Raw genomic sequence first — 16,561 nt, forward strand, 5'->3', positions numbered from 1 at the left:
TATAAAAAGGGTCACTGTCCGTGTCATTTGGTATCTTTACTTTTTTTTTTTGTTCTCTTTCATGTCAGCACCTGTATATATCAAGGAAGGAACACCCAAACAGGGCCTTGTCCAGGGTATTACGCTGAACGGCTGGACCATTGCAAGCAAGAAAGCATCCATTTGTAATTCAAATGAGATGGAAAAGTAAGGAAAAACACTAATGAGAAGATTGGCAGATGTGATTAATTGTTGCTGTAAAGAATTCAAAAAGACTTTGGTCTACCACCACCAGAGATGGTGTTTGGCAACAACCATGTCACTGTAAAACATGGCGATTTCCAACTTGTGTTTGGAGCCTACGATGCATTGGCGCTAGTGGATACAAGCTCTACAAGTAGTGAGAAGATCAAAGTCGCCTACTCTGAAGAATGGACTAGAAAAAGGTGTGTACGGTTCTTGAATTATTGATCGCATTTGATCTGATAAGATGCTTCCTAGTTCTGCCAGCCATACAGACGTCAAAGACGTTGTTAAACCATACGATTGGACTTACACAACCGACTATCGAGGCACAACCAACACTGAACTAGAGATCAATGACGGGCCGTCACTCATCGACATGGACCTACTTCGCAAGCAGGATCCCATTCTGTTTTACGACGAAAACATACTATACGAGGACGAGTTAGCCGATAACGGCACTGCCATGTTGACAATTCGATTGGTAAAGTAGATTTGCGCAAGGAAATGGATTTTTTTATTTTTTATTTTATTGACAAACGGTATTTTAGAGAGTGATGCCTCGCTGTTTCCTGATTTTACAGAGATTCTTTTTACGGGTGGATGATGTATTGTTCAGAATAAACGACACCAGGCTATACCATGAGTTTGGAAAGGAGTATTTTGTGCGTGAATACACATCCAAAGAGGTCCATTACAACGAAATCAGACAGGCAAGTGGCGCACAGACTTGACAGGCATGTCGCATACTGATGATTTGTAATAGAAATTGGGCAGAGGCGATATATCACTTTTGAATGACCAGAATTGGGTGTCGTCAGTCATGCATGATGAACCCATCATTTGTAAAAGAGAGAAATTGTTTGTAAAGTAATATAAATTTATATATATTTGGGCTATGGACATGCTGGCTTTTTATATACTCTTTCGCTGTCATTGTAGCTGTTCACATCAATCTCGTCTCCATGCTTGTCTATCGACAAATGTCGAGCTCGTCTTCTCACTGGCGGTGCTAGCTCTTCCTCTTTCATATCATCATTTACATTGTTCTTAGCAAACTCTTCGTGCTCCTTTGTCCAATGCGATAGTAATTGATCGCCGTAGTGTTGCAATTCCTCTATAGACACAAACAGTGCGAAATCATTGATGGACAAGAACTCCAATTCCAACATGTTCAGTTCTGATACGGGCAACCCTCCAACCTACATGAATGACCATAAATTCCCTGCCCATGATCCCGTTTATCAAGTTGCCATGTATACCTTTGCGTATCGAGTATTTGTGAAAAACACATCGGAATACAGTTTACTTGCCACCATGACACCAGATATGATGAGGCGGTGGATATTGTACGAGTCGATACGTAGATTAGCAGCACGCGTGTTGGTTGATTTTGACATACGATCAAAGTATACCAACAATGCTAAAAAGCATTCATTGGCACATGGACAGTATTTCAGTATACGCGTAAGATAGGCATATATGGTTATGCTTGGTATCGAGCGAGCATGAAAGCAGGTAGAGTAATGGCTTGCGCTTTTTCGTCTCTCGCCAGTGTGTGGTGAAATGGGTGGTTGCTGCTGTTGCTGTAGACTATCATTCGCTTTAATGACTTTCTCCAGCAGAAATGTCATCATTTTTATTGTGTCTTTGGTGGGAAATCTCGCCAGGTCGTATTTTGCCGCATCCGTAGTGATAGTATGTAGTTCGCTCATTTTTTTAATGTGTTGTATGGAAAAATGGAAAAGAGAAAAAGAATACACATTCTACTCAACAAACAATAAGCAGCCAAAATGGCTACAACTGAGTTTTTATTACTGGAATCTTTTCAATCTCTCTTCTGCCGCCCTGGCACGCTTCTCTCTCTCAAGACGCATGCGAGCCTCAGGTGTCATGTTGGCTGTGTTAATCACTGAGTCACCTCCTAAAGGCTGAACAATAGGCATCATGTTGTTCTTGGCTCTGGTAGCCTGCAGTTTCTCGAATCTGGCTTCCTCTTCCTTGGCCTCTCTTGCAGCCTCCATCTTTTGACGCTCTAAATCAAGCAATCGCTTCTTCTCTTGTTCCTTTGCCTGCTTCTTCTTTTCTTTAGCCAATTGATCTTGCTCTTGCTTCTCGGTCAACGGACTTGGTACGCGGCCCTCTTCTAACCAATGCCATTTGTCGGGGTAATCACACATACATCTTCTGAAAGCATTTCGAGTCTCCTTGTCCTTGCTGACCTCATAAGCTGTCTTTCCTGCATTGCTGACAATGGTTGGATCCGCGTCGTACTCAGTCAAGAGTGTTTTTACCAAATCAGCTGCTCCACCCACGCTAGCTGCAATATGTAATAATGTAGGAAAATGATACAAATCTTCGTCATCAGAGAGCTCTTCTGCAGGTAAGATGCCATTCACGGGCAAATTCAGATGCTTCTCCAAGTAGGCCAATGTCACAGCTGTCTTGTTTTGTCGCACCAAACTCAACAGTTTCTCCAAATGAGGGTTGATTGTGTCCTTCTTCACGGTTGCTACTCTTTTGGTGTTCACTGTCGATCTCTCCAGCAAATCCTTGGCCTTCTTTTCCTTCTCAATCCATTTCTGCTTGTACGTTTCAATCGCCTGCTCATCCACTTGCACCTCTTTCACAGTCGTCATTTCAGTGAATACACGCTTCAATTCGCTGAGCGTGGGTCGACGGGTAGCAAAAGGAATGGATTTGACATTGCTTGTATCCAACACAGCACCTTCATAATTGTACACTAGTTTACGATTACCGCTTGGTGCATGGACGAGCACAGTTTCACTTTGGGCAATGTGTTGGTGCCATTGTGACAGCACTGCTCTCACTTCTTGCTGCAATAGCTGTTCATTGTAGCGACGTATTTGAGCACCTGCTGAATTTGCAGCCCCTTTTGCATTGTCATTTGCTGATTGAGATCCACCTTGCTTTCGACGAGTTGTATAGCGATGGAATGTTTTGTGTTGGATCAGTTTGACATCGTTTATGCTCGCATTCACATCAATGACGCATCCTGCGAAATGACCACCTCCCAGCATAATAATAGTCCAAGTTCGCTTTTTGCCCTTGTGTTGAGATCGTTGAAGCTGTGCTAGTGTGTTGTCTTGCAGCAAATGTCGATAAACACCGTAATGGTTGGAGCCTTTGTTGGGTGTTTTGAACCAAGTGAGCGCAGAGTACTTTTTCATCATGGGCAAAACAATTTGCTTGGCTTCGTTGGCAAGTTTCTCTTGCTCTTCTTGTTGCTGTTTTTGTTTATCTACAATTGAGTCTAGGTCAATACGTCTTTCGTTCTTGTCCCCCTCGGTATCATCCTCGTCGTCGCTGTCTTCGCTCTCGGAGCCAGATATACTTTCGGTGAAATCTATGGACAAGACGTAATGTTACTTTGGATTGTTTCCCTAAGAGGTGCTGTGTGCACATACCCGTTAACAACATCTCAAATTCTGATAAAGTGACAGGCTTCACATCCAACACCACACTACGTTTGATGTTGTATCTATGCCAGTCTGTGCTGAAATGTTGACGTTGCTCTTCTCTATCTTGAAAGGTGGTAGCGCAAGTGTTGCAAGTCAATTCGTTATCCTGATTTGCAAGACGCTCTTCCTGGATTTGCAAGCGTTCCAACGCTTTTGCGTTGATGCTGTCGTTTGTATGTTGGTCATTCTCGGCAGCGAGGCTCCAAAGTGCTTCTGTGTCTTTCTCTACTAGTTCCAACTGATCAAGCAGATCCTTTGGTATATCAAACACACAGATGGGTTGATTCTGTTGTCTTTTTTTGCTCATGATTGTCGCCAAATTCAATAAAGAGAAGAAAAAGATCGTTGATATTCTGTTGGCTTTAAATAGACATTGCTGGAGGTGAACTCCAGCTGCGGTCAACAGTAGAGATGTGATGGTGACACCTTTCTGCACTTTGTAGAGAAATGCATTCTGAAATATATTGACCTTTTTAGGATGGTCGTAGCACTTCTTTTTCCATAAATTGCGTGAGCTGCTTAACCTACGATTAATTTGAATAGATACGAGGTAAATGGCGATGTTTATTACTTTTCAACTTAATGCAGCATTTGCAATGATGAAAAAAGCTACACACAAAGTTTGCATGTACCTTCACTTTTCAAAAAAAAAAAAAAAAACTATCTTGCGTTTACCCTCCACAATAAACGTCTACTAATAACTCTCTCAATACCACAACATCTCATGCCATTCTAGCAAAGAAATGAAATGCGACTACCAAGGATTGAACTTGAAACATTTTCTATCAATGACAGACGCCTAGTCCACTTAAATAAGCGTTTTGCTTTGATTTACAATTACATAATTATATCTGAAGCCATCTGCTGCAGGGAAATTAGTAGTAGAAAGAATGTTAAAGAATTAAAAACTAAGCACTTCTTCTCAACAGTAACCGTTGTTTCCAGTCCACGGTCAGTTTGTAGAGAATTGAAACGCGTATTGAATGGTACCTCTCTTAAAAGTGATCCTGTTGTTACAGCTTGTACACAAAAAACAAACCTGCTTTTCAGATATTTAAAGAGTGTCTAAAGGAGAACATGTATTAAGCCCGCAACAATGTACCTGTAGCAGTATTCATGGAGTAGTATATATTGTAGTTCCTGAGGTATTCGTGCACACATAACTGACTGAACTTGTAAACATACGGATGTGATGTGATACGGCCAGCATCACCTATGTTGCTACATTGTGAAAGTGGCTTCAGGAGTGTTAAACACAAAGAATAAAAGGATTATTATTTGTAGCTTATAAAAAATGTTCGATATTATAAAAACAAGAAAAAATTTATTTGAATAAGATTAGATACAAAAACTAAAGATTTATTGATGAAGACCAGAGTTATTCTATTTATACTAAGTTCTAAATGCCAAAATAGCAATTTATCTTATATAACGCTTATCACATCTGGTGAACCTCAGTATTTAGATAGCTGAGATGCACTTCAATTATCACAGCTTGTCCATGTTGTTGCACAACACAGACGTATCTACCCATCAAGAATACCTTAATCTTTATAGACACTTGTAGCCCTTCTGGCACAACACTCGTTAATTATGAATGTTTAACATTATGGATAGACTTTAAGTTTAGTTTTACGGTTAGGTGTGGCGTCTCTCTTGTGGAGAACAATCAAAAGTGACCTGCTAACCTGATGAGCATCTAATTTAATCCGAGCAAGTCATTAGCTTCAAATCATAACATAATAAATGTTCAGTACTTTTGCACTTTACAATCCTAATATGGAACCTGAGTTTCAAGGCATCTATCAGACCTGGCTCATATCATAACATAATAAATGTTCAGTACTTTTGCACTTTACAATCCTAATATGGAACCTGAGTTTCAAGGCATCTATCAGACCTGGCTCATATCATAACATAATAAATGTTCAGTACTTTTGCACTTTACAATCCTAATATGGAACCTGAGTTTCAAGGCATCTATCAGACCTGGCTCATATCATAACATAATAAATGTTCAGTACTTTTGCACTTTACAATCCTAATATGGAACCTGAGTTTCAAGGCATCTATCAGACCTGGCTCATATGAGAATAATGATTTTACAATCAATCAACAAAAACCACTGTAATTTCTACCCTCTTTCCTCTGCTCAGTGCTGTCAATGTTTTATTTGAGCGACGTCTCAGAGCCTCAGAGATTTCATTACTTACTGCAGACATTTTATGCAACCCATGCATTGTCAATGTCCAGACTAACGTTATTAAATATAGAATGCAAGACGATGTCATTATGAACGATATAGAAGGCAATAAAATATCATCATAAACGATAGTGCTATGACCTGCCATCTACTTTCTATACGCTTCAAGGGCATTTACTACTGTATTGCCTTATGAAAAGGGCATGAGTTTTCCAGCTGGCCCTACCAGCCAAAATTAATTCAAACCCAGAATCATAGTCTGTTCCAGATTGGACATATTTTGATAATTTTGGACTCGATCGAGCTATTTTTGCAGATTCGACTAAGTGAAGTATGATAATCACCCCATGCTTCCTTAAGCTTTCCTGGAGTACTTTTCAAGGCGCTTCCAATGGTACTAAGTAAAATAGATGTTTTGAATTCACTTATTGAATGATTTGTAAAAATATGAAAAGAGATTTATGGCCAAAATGTCGAAATTTTACATATCAAAGTCCCACAAAGATAATTTCAGAGGTTGCTTTGGATTGATAGAAACATTTTGATTCAAGATATACCATAGTAAAAGTCTCCATTATCAAGATGAAAAATGCGGTCGTTTGATTTTCGATGAAAACCATGAGGGATACCTCATGCTTTTTGGTCGATTTTTGACCATGTTTTTTTGGTCCCCAAAAAGTCGAGCAAAAGTGTCAGAAAGTAACTGCCATATGAAAGCAACCATTTGGGGCTATTCTGACGATCTAAAACGGCCTTGAACGCAAGAAAATTCAGCTCAAATGCATTCATACATTGCTGTATTAGGGACACTAAGGACTAAAAAGTGGGAATACCAGTATGCTGCTTGCCCGTATATGAAGTAGCTACGTGTATATGGATGTAGAACATCACATAAGAATCAGATCCACAGATAATATGAAGGGTTACTATGTGTAAGTGGAGGGTCAAAATGAAAGTAGCAGTATTTTGATAAAATACGCAAGAGCAATCAGTAGCACGAGCTGCCGCTGCGCAGGTTGGTTCTCTACCTTTGCTACGCTTCGGTGAGAACCATCCGAAGCATAAACACTCATACGATTAGTGATTACATATCAATCAACAATCAGGGTTCCTCTTCTAACATTTTAGCTATATTAATTTTGGGATGTTAGCCAAAGGCCCGCGGCAGCGCGAGCCGTTTGAACGTAGGTTGGTTTCCACCGAAGCGAAGCGTAGGTCAGGAAACCACCCGAAGTGCTGAAAGGCTCGTTTGCATAATATTATTGACGCTCCAGTGTCAAGATTACTGTAATCGCGCATCTCAAAAAGCAAGATCTGAGCCTTGGAACTGGAATATACTTCGTCTATTACTTGGAAGTTGAGTTCTCTACAATGCAGAACACCTGAGTCATCTGATAGAAATGTAATTTACTTACTCTTCTGGTAACGCAACCCATTACGCCGTCGTTTTAGGTCGAATTCTGTTCAAATCTAGCCATTTTCAAGCACGAATAACACATGCCACAAAGCGTTTTGAGCGCTTGTTGGAATAGCACCACACGCCTCCTCTTGACCACGCTTTACTTCCTGTTGCTTTATCTCAATTTTTTTGAGTCATTGCAAATTCATGAAAATCATCGTTTTTCCATGAGTATTAGCAAGGGAAAAATTTTGAAAATCAAACGATCGCGTTTTTCACGTCAAAAGTGAAGACTTTTCCTATGATACATATTGAATCAAATTGACCGTAAAGATGAAATGCAACATTGGAAACTCTTTCTATAAGACTTTCATATGCTAAATTTTGACATATTCACAGAGAACCTGTTTTCATATTTTTGCAAACCGCTCATTATTTTTGGTCTGAAAGCTAAAAGTGATTAGCACCATTCGATGCGGCTTCTTTAAACCTCTAGAGATGTATTAGAAAGTTGGGAGAGGCAACGACAGTTTTCATTGTTAAATTTAACAAAAACGTTTAAAGAATGTGAGGTCAAGTCAAGTTTGAACACAAAAATACCATTGCACAAATTCAAATTAAATTGCCGCAATTACTGCTGCAACGGTACAGGACTGAGACCAAATCAACTAGCCGTGACGTCGGATAGGACGCCCTCTCATTGTTCCATACTCCTATTTTGTTCCCTTTTTGCAAAACGCGTTTAGTATCAAACCATGGCTCTTTTGGAAACCGTTTGATTGGTATTAGCAATGTAGCTTCTAATAGCATTGTCTTGTGCTGTTAGAAGAGCTTGATACTGATTCTTTGAAGTGGAATACATCAGGTACCATTCGATAACGAGCATTGGAAGGCGTAGAATTAAGACTAATTGAATTTGTTTATTAGGTTTTGATAGTTTTTTTGCTTGTTTGACGTGGGTACTGCTGCCACTACTTCTTTGGTATCTCTGCTGCCTGCGGCTTTGGTTTATCATATCTGGCGGTTGCTTCTTTGGTATTTGTTTGGGATCTGCTGATGGCGTTCGTTCTCTGGTTTTTCGATGATGCTGGTGTTGCTGCTACTACTGCTAATATGGCCTTTCTCGGTCTACTGTGTTTGGTGCATGCTCGTTCTCTGGTCTATATTCGGTGATTGCCTATTGTCTGGTCTATTTATGGTAGTGGTAAGTGGTAAGTATTTTTTTTCTTCTGATCGCGATGATATAAAACTTCTTTGAATGTTTATATCATTGCTTCCTTTCTCGTGGCAATGCATTCTTGATGTTTGCCTTGTTGCGCTTTCTTTCTCTTTTTTCTTTTGTTGGTAGTGTTTCCTCTGTAACTTTACATGAAACAACGTTAGCCATTATGTTGTACTGCAAACTTAGAATACCATTGTTGCTTTTGCAGTTGTGCGTATTTGTGCCATGTTGCTTTACATCCGACTATTACTACCACCATGCATGTTGCTCATGTATGCATTTTTGTTGCAACAGCAACGAGCTTTTTTGAACGTCTCTGATGTTGTACTTGTTATACTTTTCTTTGAATCACTTTGTGTGAGTATCCATTTTTTGCCCAAGTACTACTATACTCCTATAGTAGTATGTTCGTTTCTTCTTTCTTTTATTATTTTGTTTCTTTGAAGCATATCCTTTTTTACGTTGTGTGGATGTGCCTATCCCTGAAGCTCAACAAGACTCTATCCGAGGCTAGGAGGTAGATAGGCTGCCTCCACTTGGTTATTGCTACTTACTTTAGTGATGATTGAGGGTCTCAATGCCAGTATTTAAAGCTAGGTGGTGTAAGTAAGGCATGCTCTAGCACCTGGGGGAAGTTTGATGACAGCGCACACTGCTAGATTTGATATACCTAGCGGCGCTTAAAATTTTGCCTCACATCAAAACAGGGGGAAACCCTCGCAAAATTTTTTTTAGGTCAGCGGAGTTTTCAAGCGATTTGATTGGCTCGGAGGTTGAAGCACCGAAGAGTTCTAGCTAGTTGATTTCATATCAGTCCATGTTCTTGAATTTGTAATAAAGGTTATCCGAATACAGTAGATGTGGAATTTGAGGCTTTATAGACTAAAATTCACGGAAAAAAAGAGTAAAAAACAGTAAAGTCAACTTGATAAAGGTATGTTTTATTATCAAACTGACAGGTGTAAAGTAGACTGAAGTCTCTCTACTGGCCAGGTAGATGATCCTTCTTATATACTATAACAATGGATAAAAGTTCTATTAATTAGATTAACAAATAAGTCAACTCAGATCAACTAATGTCTAATCATGCTAAAAGACAACTCCAGCAAGCTAATCATGATTTAGCTCTGTCTGGATGAATAATTAGACTCTCATCCGAAGTACCCTGATCTATCCTTTCTATAAGGATAATTAATATAGATCTAGTAGCATGTATCCAATAGGTACAGTCTTCTTAGTCTATATTAATAGTACATATCTGAGTGTATATCGCTAAGCATACATATTTAGCATGTATCTGGATATATGGCATGTCTATAGCATATCGTATGCATGTCTATAGCATGTCTCATATATAGTACAAGTCTGTAGTACATAAAGTATCTGTAGCTAGTATCACGGATATAAGCATGTGTCTTATAGCGTGGATCATAAAGTGCACATCTAAAGCAACAAGCTCATATTGCATTAATCTTGGTGCCTATCCAGATATGGTAAACATCCGTAGTCAATGTCGGAATACAAGTATAAGTCTATAGTAGTGCCATCCATGTCCGTGGTGCCATCTATAGCCTATATCTTATATAGTATGAATCTTATAGTACTAGCGTATCTGAAGTCCATATCTTCTTATAGTATAAATCGATATCGTACATCTAATCCAGTGTACATACAGTTTATATCTAAATATGGTAACTGGATGAACTGTCGGAATGCAGATCATAGTGGATGTATTCCACAAAAGCCTCAAATTCCACACACACTACAAGTTGATTGCAAAATTTATAAGATACCCTTCTTTTTTACTCAATTCTAGAATCTCTATATCATTTTGATATACAAGTACATAACAGTTAATTTCTACTGCTGATATTCTTTGTGATGTCTTTCAATCTGTTTCCGCTGCAAAACACATTCGAAAACATTTGCGGATTGTTAAGCACAAAGAATAAAAGGATTATTATTTGTAGCTTATAAAAAATGTTCGATATTATAAAAACAAGAAAAGACTTATTTGAATAAGATCAGACACAAAAACTAAAGATTTATTGATGAAGACAAGAGTTATTCTATTTATACTAAGTTCTGAATGCCAAAGTAGCAATTTATCTTGTACAACGCTTATCACATCTGGTGAACCTCAGTATTTAGATAGCTGAGATGCACTTCACTTATCATAGCTTGTCCATGTTGTTGCACAACACAGACATATCTACCCATCAAGAATACCTTAATCTTTATAGACAGTTGTAGCCCTTCTGGCACAACACGGATGTTTTCCTTTTTTGGTACAGTATTTCCCAAGAGTTTGGTATAGTAAAGCTGTGCTCAAGTAATAACAAGCTATGCTTATAAAGCCTCCAGCAATGCATTGAGCTTTATTTGACATGCCTACCTCTACTAGAATTGGATTTATTGTCACTCAAAGGTACACTATATAAAACGTGCATTATAGAAAAGTTACACTCTATAAAAGTTACACTCTATAAAAGTTACACTCCATATGAAAATTCGAGTTTTGCGTTCGAGATATAGGACCAGGAGGCTTCGACAATTTTGTTGAATTTTTTTTCTATTTTTGTACTTTATAAATATAACAAGTGCCTCTGACTACATAGAAACATTTTTCTAGGCCATACAGTCTCATAAAACTCATACATAATCAATTAAAAACCATGTATTCCTACAGGCACCGCATCTTAAATTACCCCGTATGATCTTGATAATGCATATCCAATCCAATGTTATCGTTTATTGAACAGCTACACTATACTGCAGGCATGATGAACGTTTTTGCAGTCAGTTGGGCCACAGTTATTGTTGGGACATCATTCTTACGGCTTATGCTCAAAGTTTCAGATCCTTTTACCATGTAAAAATCCACATCCTGTATGCTTCAGTGTGCTTAATTAAAGCATCACCGTCATTCAGCTTGACTGTACTGAACTCGTACAAGTAGATACTCATTTTGTAGAGTAAACACAGGGGATCAAAGTTTAATTAATCGAGAACCCGAATTGCGTTGACAGTTGATAAAGAAATAACGCTCACAGGCTATTCTTTTTATATTGGTTTCATTGCAATTTCCTTGTCCAACTATCTTATAATTGCGCTTGACATCTTCTGAGTCGTGTCTTTCTGCTTTGGCGCCTTTCTGAATTTAATCCCATTTTGAAGGTTTTCTTTAAGTGAAGAAAAAAGCAATGAAAATCTCGACCATCCAGCTTTCTTTTATTACACTTGAAATGTTCTCTTCATTTTTACGCTTTCCCAAGTATTAAAAGTATCGACCCTCCAGCAAATAAGACTTTTCACCCTTTTGGATCGTAGGGCCAAATACAGGACTAGGCAAACTGTATGATTTCAGCTCCAAGACTCCTCTTCCACCAGGTATCAATTTCTGTAACTCTTGTCGGGATGGTACAAGTTCGTATGATACGGTATCGTTGATCATTGTGTATTTCTGAAGCAACTCCACTACAATCTCCTCTTCTTTGGCTGCTCTAGCTGCAATGGCTGATTTACGAATGTGTGCCTTTGACAAACTCGAATGTTGAATGGATTTCAAATCAGCTTTACAGTCTCGAGCAAATCCTACGGCCTGTCCCATTTTTCTACTGATGAATTAGTCTGACAGCTACTTTGCCATCCAGCTTAATGCAACTCACTGATTGTCATTTGCATCCATGGCCAAATACTTCTTTGCCATGGCTTTGTAGAACAAAGTGCCGTCTGACAGGTACTTTTTCAAGTCTGTAGACACATCTTGTGTACCGCTGATAGAAGAAATCAAGCCATAAGCCATCTCGTATTGCCCAGCAACACCCATGTACAGCTTTGCAATCAATGATTTCGAAATATTGCTAGTGACCAGAGCTTTATTGATTGCAATTGCCTGAGCATCTGCCAAAGCCATCTTTGAAAGTGCAACTGGGAACTCTCGGACAGTCTCAACAGGGCGATTGTCAGGCGACTGTTGCCAAGTAGGTATCACATCATTCGCGACGAATGCAAAGAGACCAGCGGCCGTGTTGAGTGTGTCAGCTGCCTTGTTGAAAATATTGGCGTTTGTAGAAGACTCTTTCAGCAGATCGTTCGTTTGCAACGTACAAGCGTAGGCGTATGTCATCAGCACAAAGATGAGCTCGTATTGAATATCGTTGCATGCGATTCTGGGTGCATTGCTACCAGTGTGAATTATATGGTCACTTAAGGTCGAACGCCAAGAGGTTTCTATGTGTAATGTATTAGATGTGGATGTGTCTGTACTACGGAATCCATCAATTACTTACCTATGCTTTTTTTTAAGATGAGCTCTTTCGCTTCGATGCAGTTTACAATACTTACCAAGTATGGTAAATATTCTTCTATGGTCTAAGAAAAGAGCTATGTAAATGAACATGTTCACTGTAACTACAACCCAAATTGTACATTGATGATGATTTGATAGTCGCGCGTGGAATGTGTCTCCTTCTTCAGCTCTTTGAGCACAGTTCTCAATCGACCTCTTTGAGCTGTTGCATCTGAAATCTCGGATGTATAGGGGCCAGCTGCCTCTAAATAGTCTACAAAAGATAGTGACCCAGTTGTAGGTAAAGAATATGGATAACTCATGTGCAAAAATGGAAAGAGATGCAGAAAAAGAGTTTATTTTATGTACATGGAAGGTTATATATGTTCGAAAGGACAGTCCGCACCCAATTAGATCAATGGTAACTCGACAATATCATGCTTGTATAAAAGCTTGGCTAAATCACAAAACTGTTCTGTAGGAATATCTTCAGGTCTCGCCTTGAAATCTATCATACTTTCTATTTGCTCAACAAGCAGAGGCGTGATTGCGTGCATCTCTTTGCCGAGCCTCTTTGTAATGTGCCCTATTGTCTTTCTTCTCTTCGTAAAGTAGAATCTAAGGATGTTCTCTAGTGCCATGTAGGTTCCTGGCATATCTTTTGCATCGGTAAAGAATGGCTTGGGCCGCAACTGAACTACACTGGCATCTACTTTGGGTTTAGGAACAAAGATAGTCGCAGGCACTTTGTACACTTCCTTGACATGGCATAAACTTTGTGCCATCACTGCAAGTCGGCCTCGTTTTGATGTGGAAACGTCTGCTGCAATGCGCTATGGGTTCCCCATAAATTAGCCGTCTGCACGATAGATAAGGCGACATCCACTTACATCTCCAACTTCTTTTTGAAACATCAGAGTCATCCAAATGTCGCTCTTGATTCCAAATAAGCCTTGCTGACCAGCCTGTTGATGTAGCCATTGCAATAGAAGCGGTGAGGCAACATTAAAAGGCAGATTACCCATGATATGGGAAGGTTGTGAACGATTTACATGTGTCACTGCTGCCTTGTCAATGATATCTTGATGGCTGATCGTAAGCATGTTGCCTTGAATGACCTCAAATCTTTTTCCTGAAGCTTCGGACAATTGCTACGATATATCGGTTAACGTCAAATCAGTGCTACCATTGCTCATCACATTACATGGAGTGTAGGTATAAATCGGTCATCTTTCTCTACTGCAATCACTTTGTTAGCGCCAGCATCCAAGATAGATCGAGATAGTAGGCCGGGACCAGGTCCAACTTCGACTACGAGTGGTGTTTGATCGGTGACATGAGCAGTTTTTACAATTTTGTCTGCGAAATACAACTTAGCGCTAATAAAAAGATTTTCAAATAAATCAATGCTCTACCTGTGATGTTCTTATCAAGAATAAAATTCTGGCTTAGTTGTGATTTTGCAGTGAGACCATAGAGTTTGATTAGCTCTCTAATGGACGGTAAACGAGGGAGTGCACTCATTTTGCAAGAAAAGAAGAAGTTTTCATTGACATGAATTTGCCTATTGTAAGGGGGGCGTAATACAAATTAAGGCAGTCCATCAAATTTACTCTCAAACGTAAGGATCAAATGTCAAAAGCTTGCATTACAGGTACAAGCATGAATTAAAGAGAGAGCTGTCAAATGGATAGACTCTCGCCATTGATTGCACTGACTAAAATGCGGTTGAGAGTTTTTATTTATCAATTTAGCAACTGAAGCATTGGCAAATAAAGTTGAAGATGCTTTATTTGTACAGCACAGTGTAGCATTTATGTTAGCATGATTTGTAATGCAATATGATAGTTCATGATAATAAGTAAGCCTTTATTGAATAATTTCATGATAATGGATAAGCCTTTATTGAATGGCTTCTGATAAAATTACTCCTTTGTGGAGGTAGCCAAAGCAGCCTTCTCAGCAAGATCTTGTCTTCTGGACTTACTGTTAGGATCAAAGTAAGGTTTCTCTGCCTGAAAACGTGCAATAAAATGAGAACCACTATCAACTGAAATCACATATGACCACTTACGGTAGGTGTCACTCTCCAGCCATGGCGACGGCCCAACTTGGCAGTGAAGTAATCAAAGATAGCACAATGGAAAGTTGCGCGATTATCCCAAACAGCAACGGTATCCTCAGTCCATTTGAAACGAAGCTGGAAATCGTGTCCACCACTGACATGCTTGAACAAAAAGTCGAGCATGAGTCTAGACTCCTTATTGCTAAGGCCTACAATGCGCTTGGTGAAGCCTGGCTGAACGAAGAGACCTGCAATTATGCGACATGTTAGAGAAGCAATAGTGACAATCCATAATCAAAATCAGTACCTTTCCAGCCTGTAAGAGGGTGCGTGCGAACAACTGGATGAATAGATTCGACGAAATCACGGCGAATAAAGGTGCCTGCGCGTCTGGACCTATCTTGATGGATTTGGCCATCATGTACTGCTTCAAGGCCTTCAACAAACTTTTGCATTGCTGGAGATAAGCGATCATAGGCTTCATAAGCAGAAGCCCAGAGGGTATCACCGCCCATAGGAGGCAAGGTATCGATCTATTGTGCAAGTTATTAGCATGTCTTCACCTGGTTAGGGTGGTTGGACTCACCTTAAGGAATGTCAAACCTGCAGGTTGGTTTTCGTAAGTAATATCACTATGCCAAGCTGTATTTGACGTCTTAGTATATCATCTACTGTGGAATACATGTGGACCTACCTTCATCAGCAGATCTAGCTTCAAGGTACTTTACAACCTGAGGACTATTGATGATATTAAAATTACGTTAGTTTCTATGCGACATAGACATTACAGTAAAACGTACTTGGTTTCATCATGGAAGATACTAGTTACTTCGGGCAAATTCTCTGGGTGTCCTGTGGTGTTGTGGATGTGGCTATTCCATGGTTAGTTTAGGTTTAATGGTGTATGTTTGCTGCATCTTACAGACGGCCAAAGTATTTGCCAAATTCAACGCCTTGGTAAGGATCGATGTCTTGATTGGGAAAGAATACAACGCCTCTTTCCGCAGCAAGCAAAGCCAAATCGCTCTTTTGCTGATCAGTCAACTGAGACAATTGAAGACCTTCAATAGTTGTACCAAGAACAGGAGTCATATCAAAAATCTTTGTAGCATTGTCATACAAAGAAGCCTTCTTGGGATCAGCACGCTTTCCGGGATCATCATGCTCAAAAGCCTCAAGAGGGGGATACTACGTAAAGAGGTTGATTAGATAAAGGCTGCATTGGCATGTTGAGTGTCATCTTACATGAATCTTGGGGTATACTTGGTAAGCACCTTTTTCTCTAGCCAATGCCTTCAAATCAAGCTTTTGGAATTGTTCAGAGATGGTTTCAGTGGGAGTAGTAGTATTGGGAGCCATTGTTAATTGCTTTGTTTTTGATATTAACGAAATGATTGACTTGTGTCCTTGTATTTATACTTTTCTCGTACCAATGTACAACGTTGCTTTTTGATACACCTAGCTAATGACTAATGGAGCACGTCCGAGTGTGCAAAGGAATACATAATGTCAATGCTTAACGGGGCGCTGGCGTTTTTTTTTTGCGTCTTTGAGCACGTCAGATCAATCAAGCGACTCGCAATGCTGTATTCTGTTGACAACATGATTGATATTATCTGATACACTTGCTTTTGATCTTACTTTGCACTTTTTCACTGAAGACACTTGATGTTTCCT

The 16,561-nt window shown here is 39.4% G+C and overlaps 6 protein-coding genes across 6 annotated transcripts; 1 reads left to right on the top strand and 5 right to left on the bottom strand.

Moving 5' to 3' along the window:
• Positions 1–61: 61 nt before the first annotated feature.
• On the top strand, positions 62–1,096 carry CBK1_1 (Serine/threonine-protein kinase; the record flags this gene model as incomplete). Its single annotated transcript, XM_064819915.1, has 5 exons — positions 62–186; positions 243–425; positions 481–706; positions 774–935; positions 989–1,096. The coding sequence occupies 5 exons, from the start codon at positions 62–64 to the stop codon at positions 1,094–1,096; spliced, it is 804 nt and encodes a 267-aa protein (XP_064683835.1).
• Positions 1,097–1,118: 22 nt separating this feature from the next.
• ATC70_000502 (uncharacterized protein) lies at positions 1,119–1,937 on the bottom strand (the record flags this gene model as incomplete). Its single annotated transcript, XM_064819916.1, has 2 exons — positions 1,119–1,424; positions 1,485–1,937. 2 exons carry the CDS (start codon positions 1,935–1,937, stop codon positions 1,119–1,121), a joined length of 759 nt encoding a protein of 252 aa, XP_064683836.1.
• A 99-nt stretch (positions 1,938–2,036) lies between these two features.
• On the bottom strand, positions 2,037–4,011 carry ATC70_000503 (uncharacterized protein; the record flags this gene model as incomplete). Its single annotated transcript, XM_064819917.1, has 2 exons — positions 2,037–3,589; positions 3,651–4,011. 2 exons carry the CDS (start codon positions 4,009–4,011, stop codon positions 2,037–2,039), a joined length of 1,914 nt encoding a protein of 637 aa, XP_064683837.1.
• Positions 4,012–11,805: 7,794 nt separating this feature from the next.
• ATC70_000504 (uncharacterized protein) lies at positions 11,806–13,142 on the bottom strand (the record flags this gene model as incomplete). The annotated part of the gene is made up of 4 exons (XM_064819918.1): positions 11,806–12,142; positions 12,197–12,761; positions 12,821–12,902; positions 12,960–13,142. The coding sequence occupies 4 exons, from the start codon at positions 13,140–13,142 to the stop codon at positions 11,806–11,808; spliced, it is 1,167 nt and encodes a 388-aa protein (XP_064683838.1).
• An 87-nt stretch (positions 13,143–13,229) lies between these two features.
• ATC70_000505 (uncharacterized protein) lies at positions 13,230–14,343 on the bottom strand (the record flags this gene model as incomplete). Its single annotated transcript, XM_064819919.1, has 4 exons — positions 13,230–13,652; positions 13,710–13,970; positions 14,024–14,178; positions 14,235–14,343. 4 exons carry the CDS (start codon positions 14,341–14,343, stop codon positions 13,230–13,232), a joined length of 948 nt encoding a protein of 315 aa, XP_064683839.1.
• A 401-nt stretch (positions 14,344–14,744) lies between these two features.
• ATC70_000506 (uncharacterized protein) lies at positions 14,745–16,243 on the bottom strand (the record flags this gene model as incomplete). The annotated part of the gene is made up of 8 exons (XM_064819920.1): positions 14,745–14,834; positions 14,894–15,132; positions 15,192–15,417; positions 15,471–15,526; positions 15,579–15,622; positions 15,685–15,756; positions 15,807–16,072; positions 16,130–16,243. 8 exons carry the CDS (start codon positions 16,241–16,243, stop codon positions 14,745–14,747), a joined length of 1,107 nt encoding a protein of 368 aa, XP_064683840.1.
• Positions 16,244–16,561: the final 318 nt, after the last annotated feature.

This window comes from Mucor velutinosus (genome assembly GCF_035048745.1).
Source record: "Mucor velutinosus strain NIH1002 chromosome Unknown tig00000041, whole genome shotgun sequence".
NCBI lineage: Eukaryota > Fungi > Mucoromycota > Mucoromycetes > Mucorales > Mucoraceae > Mucor > Mucor velutinosus.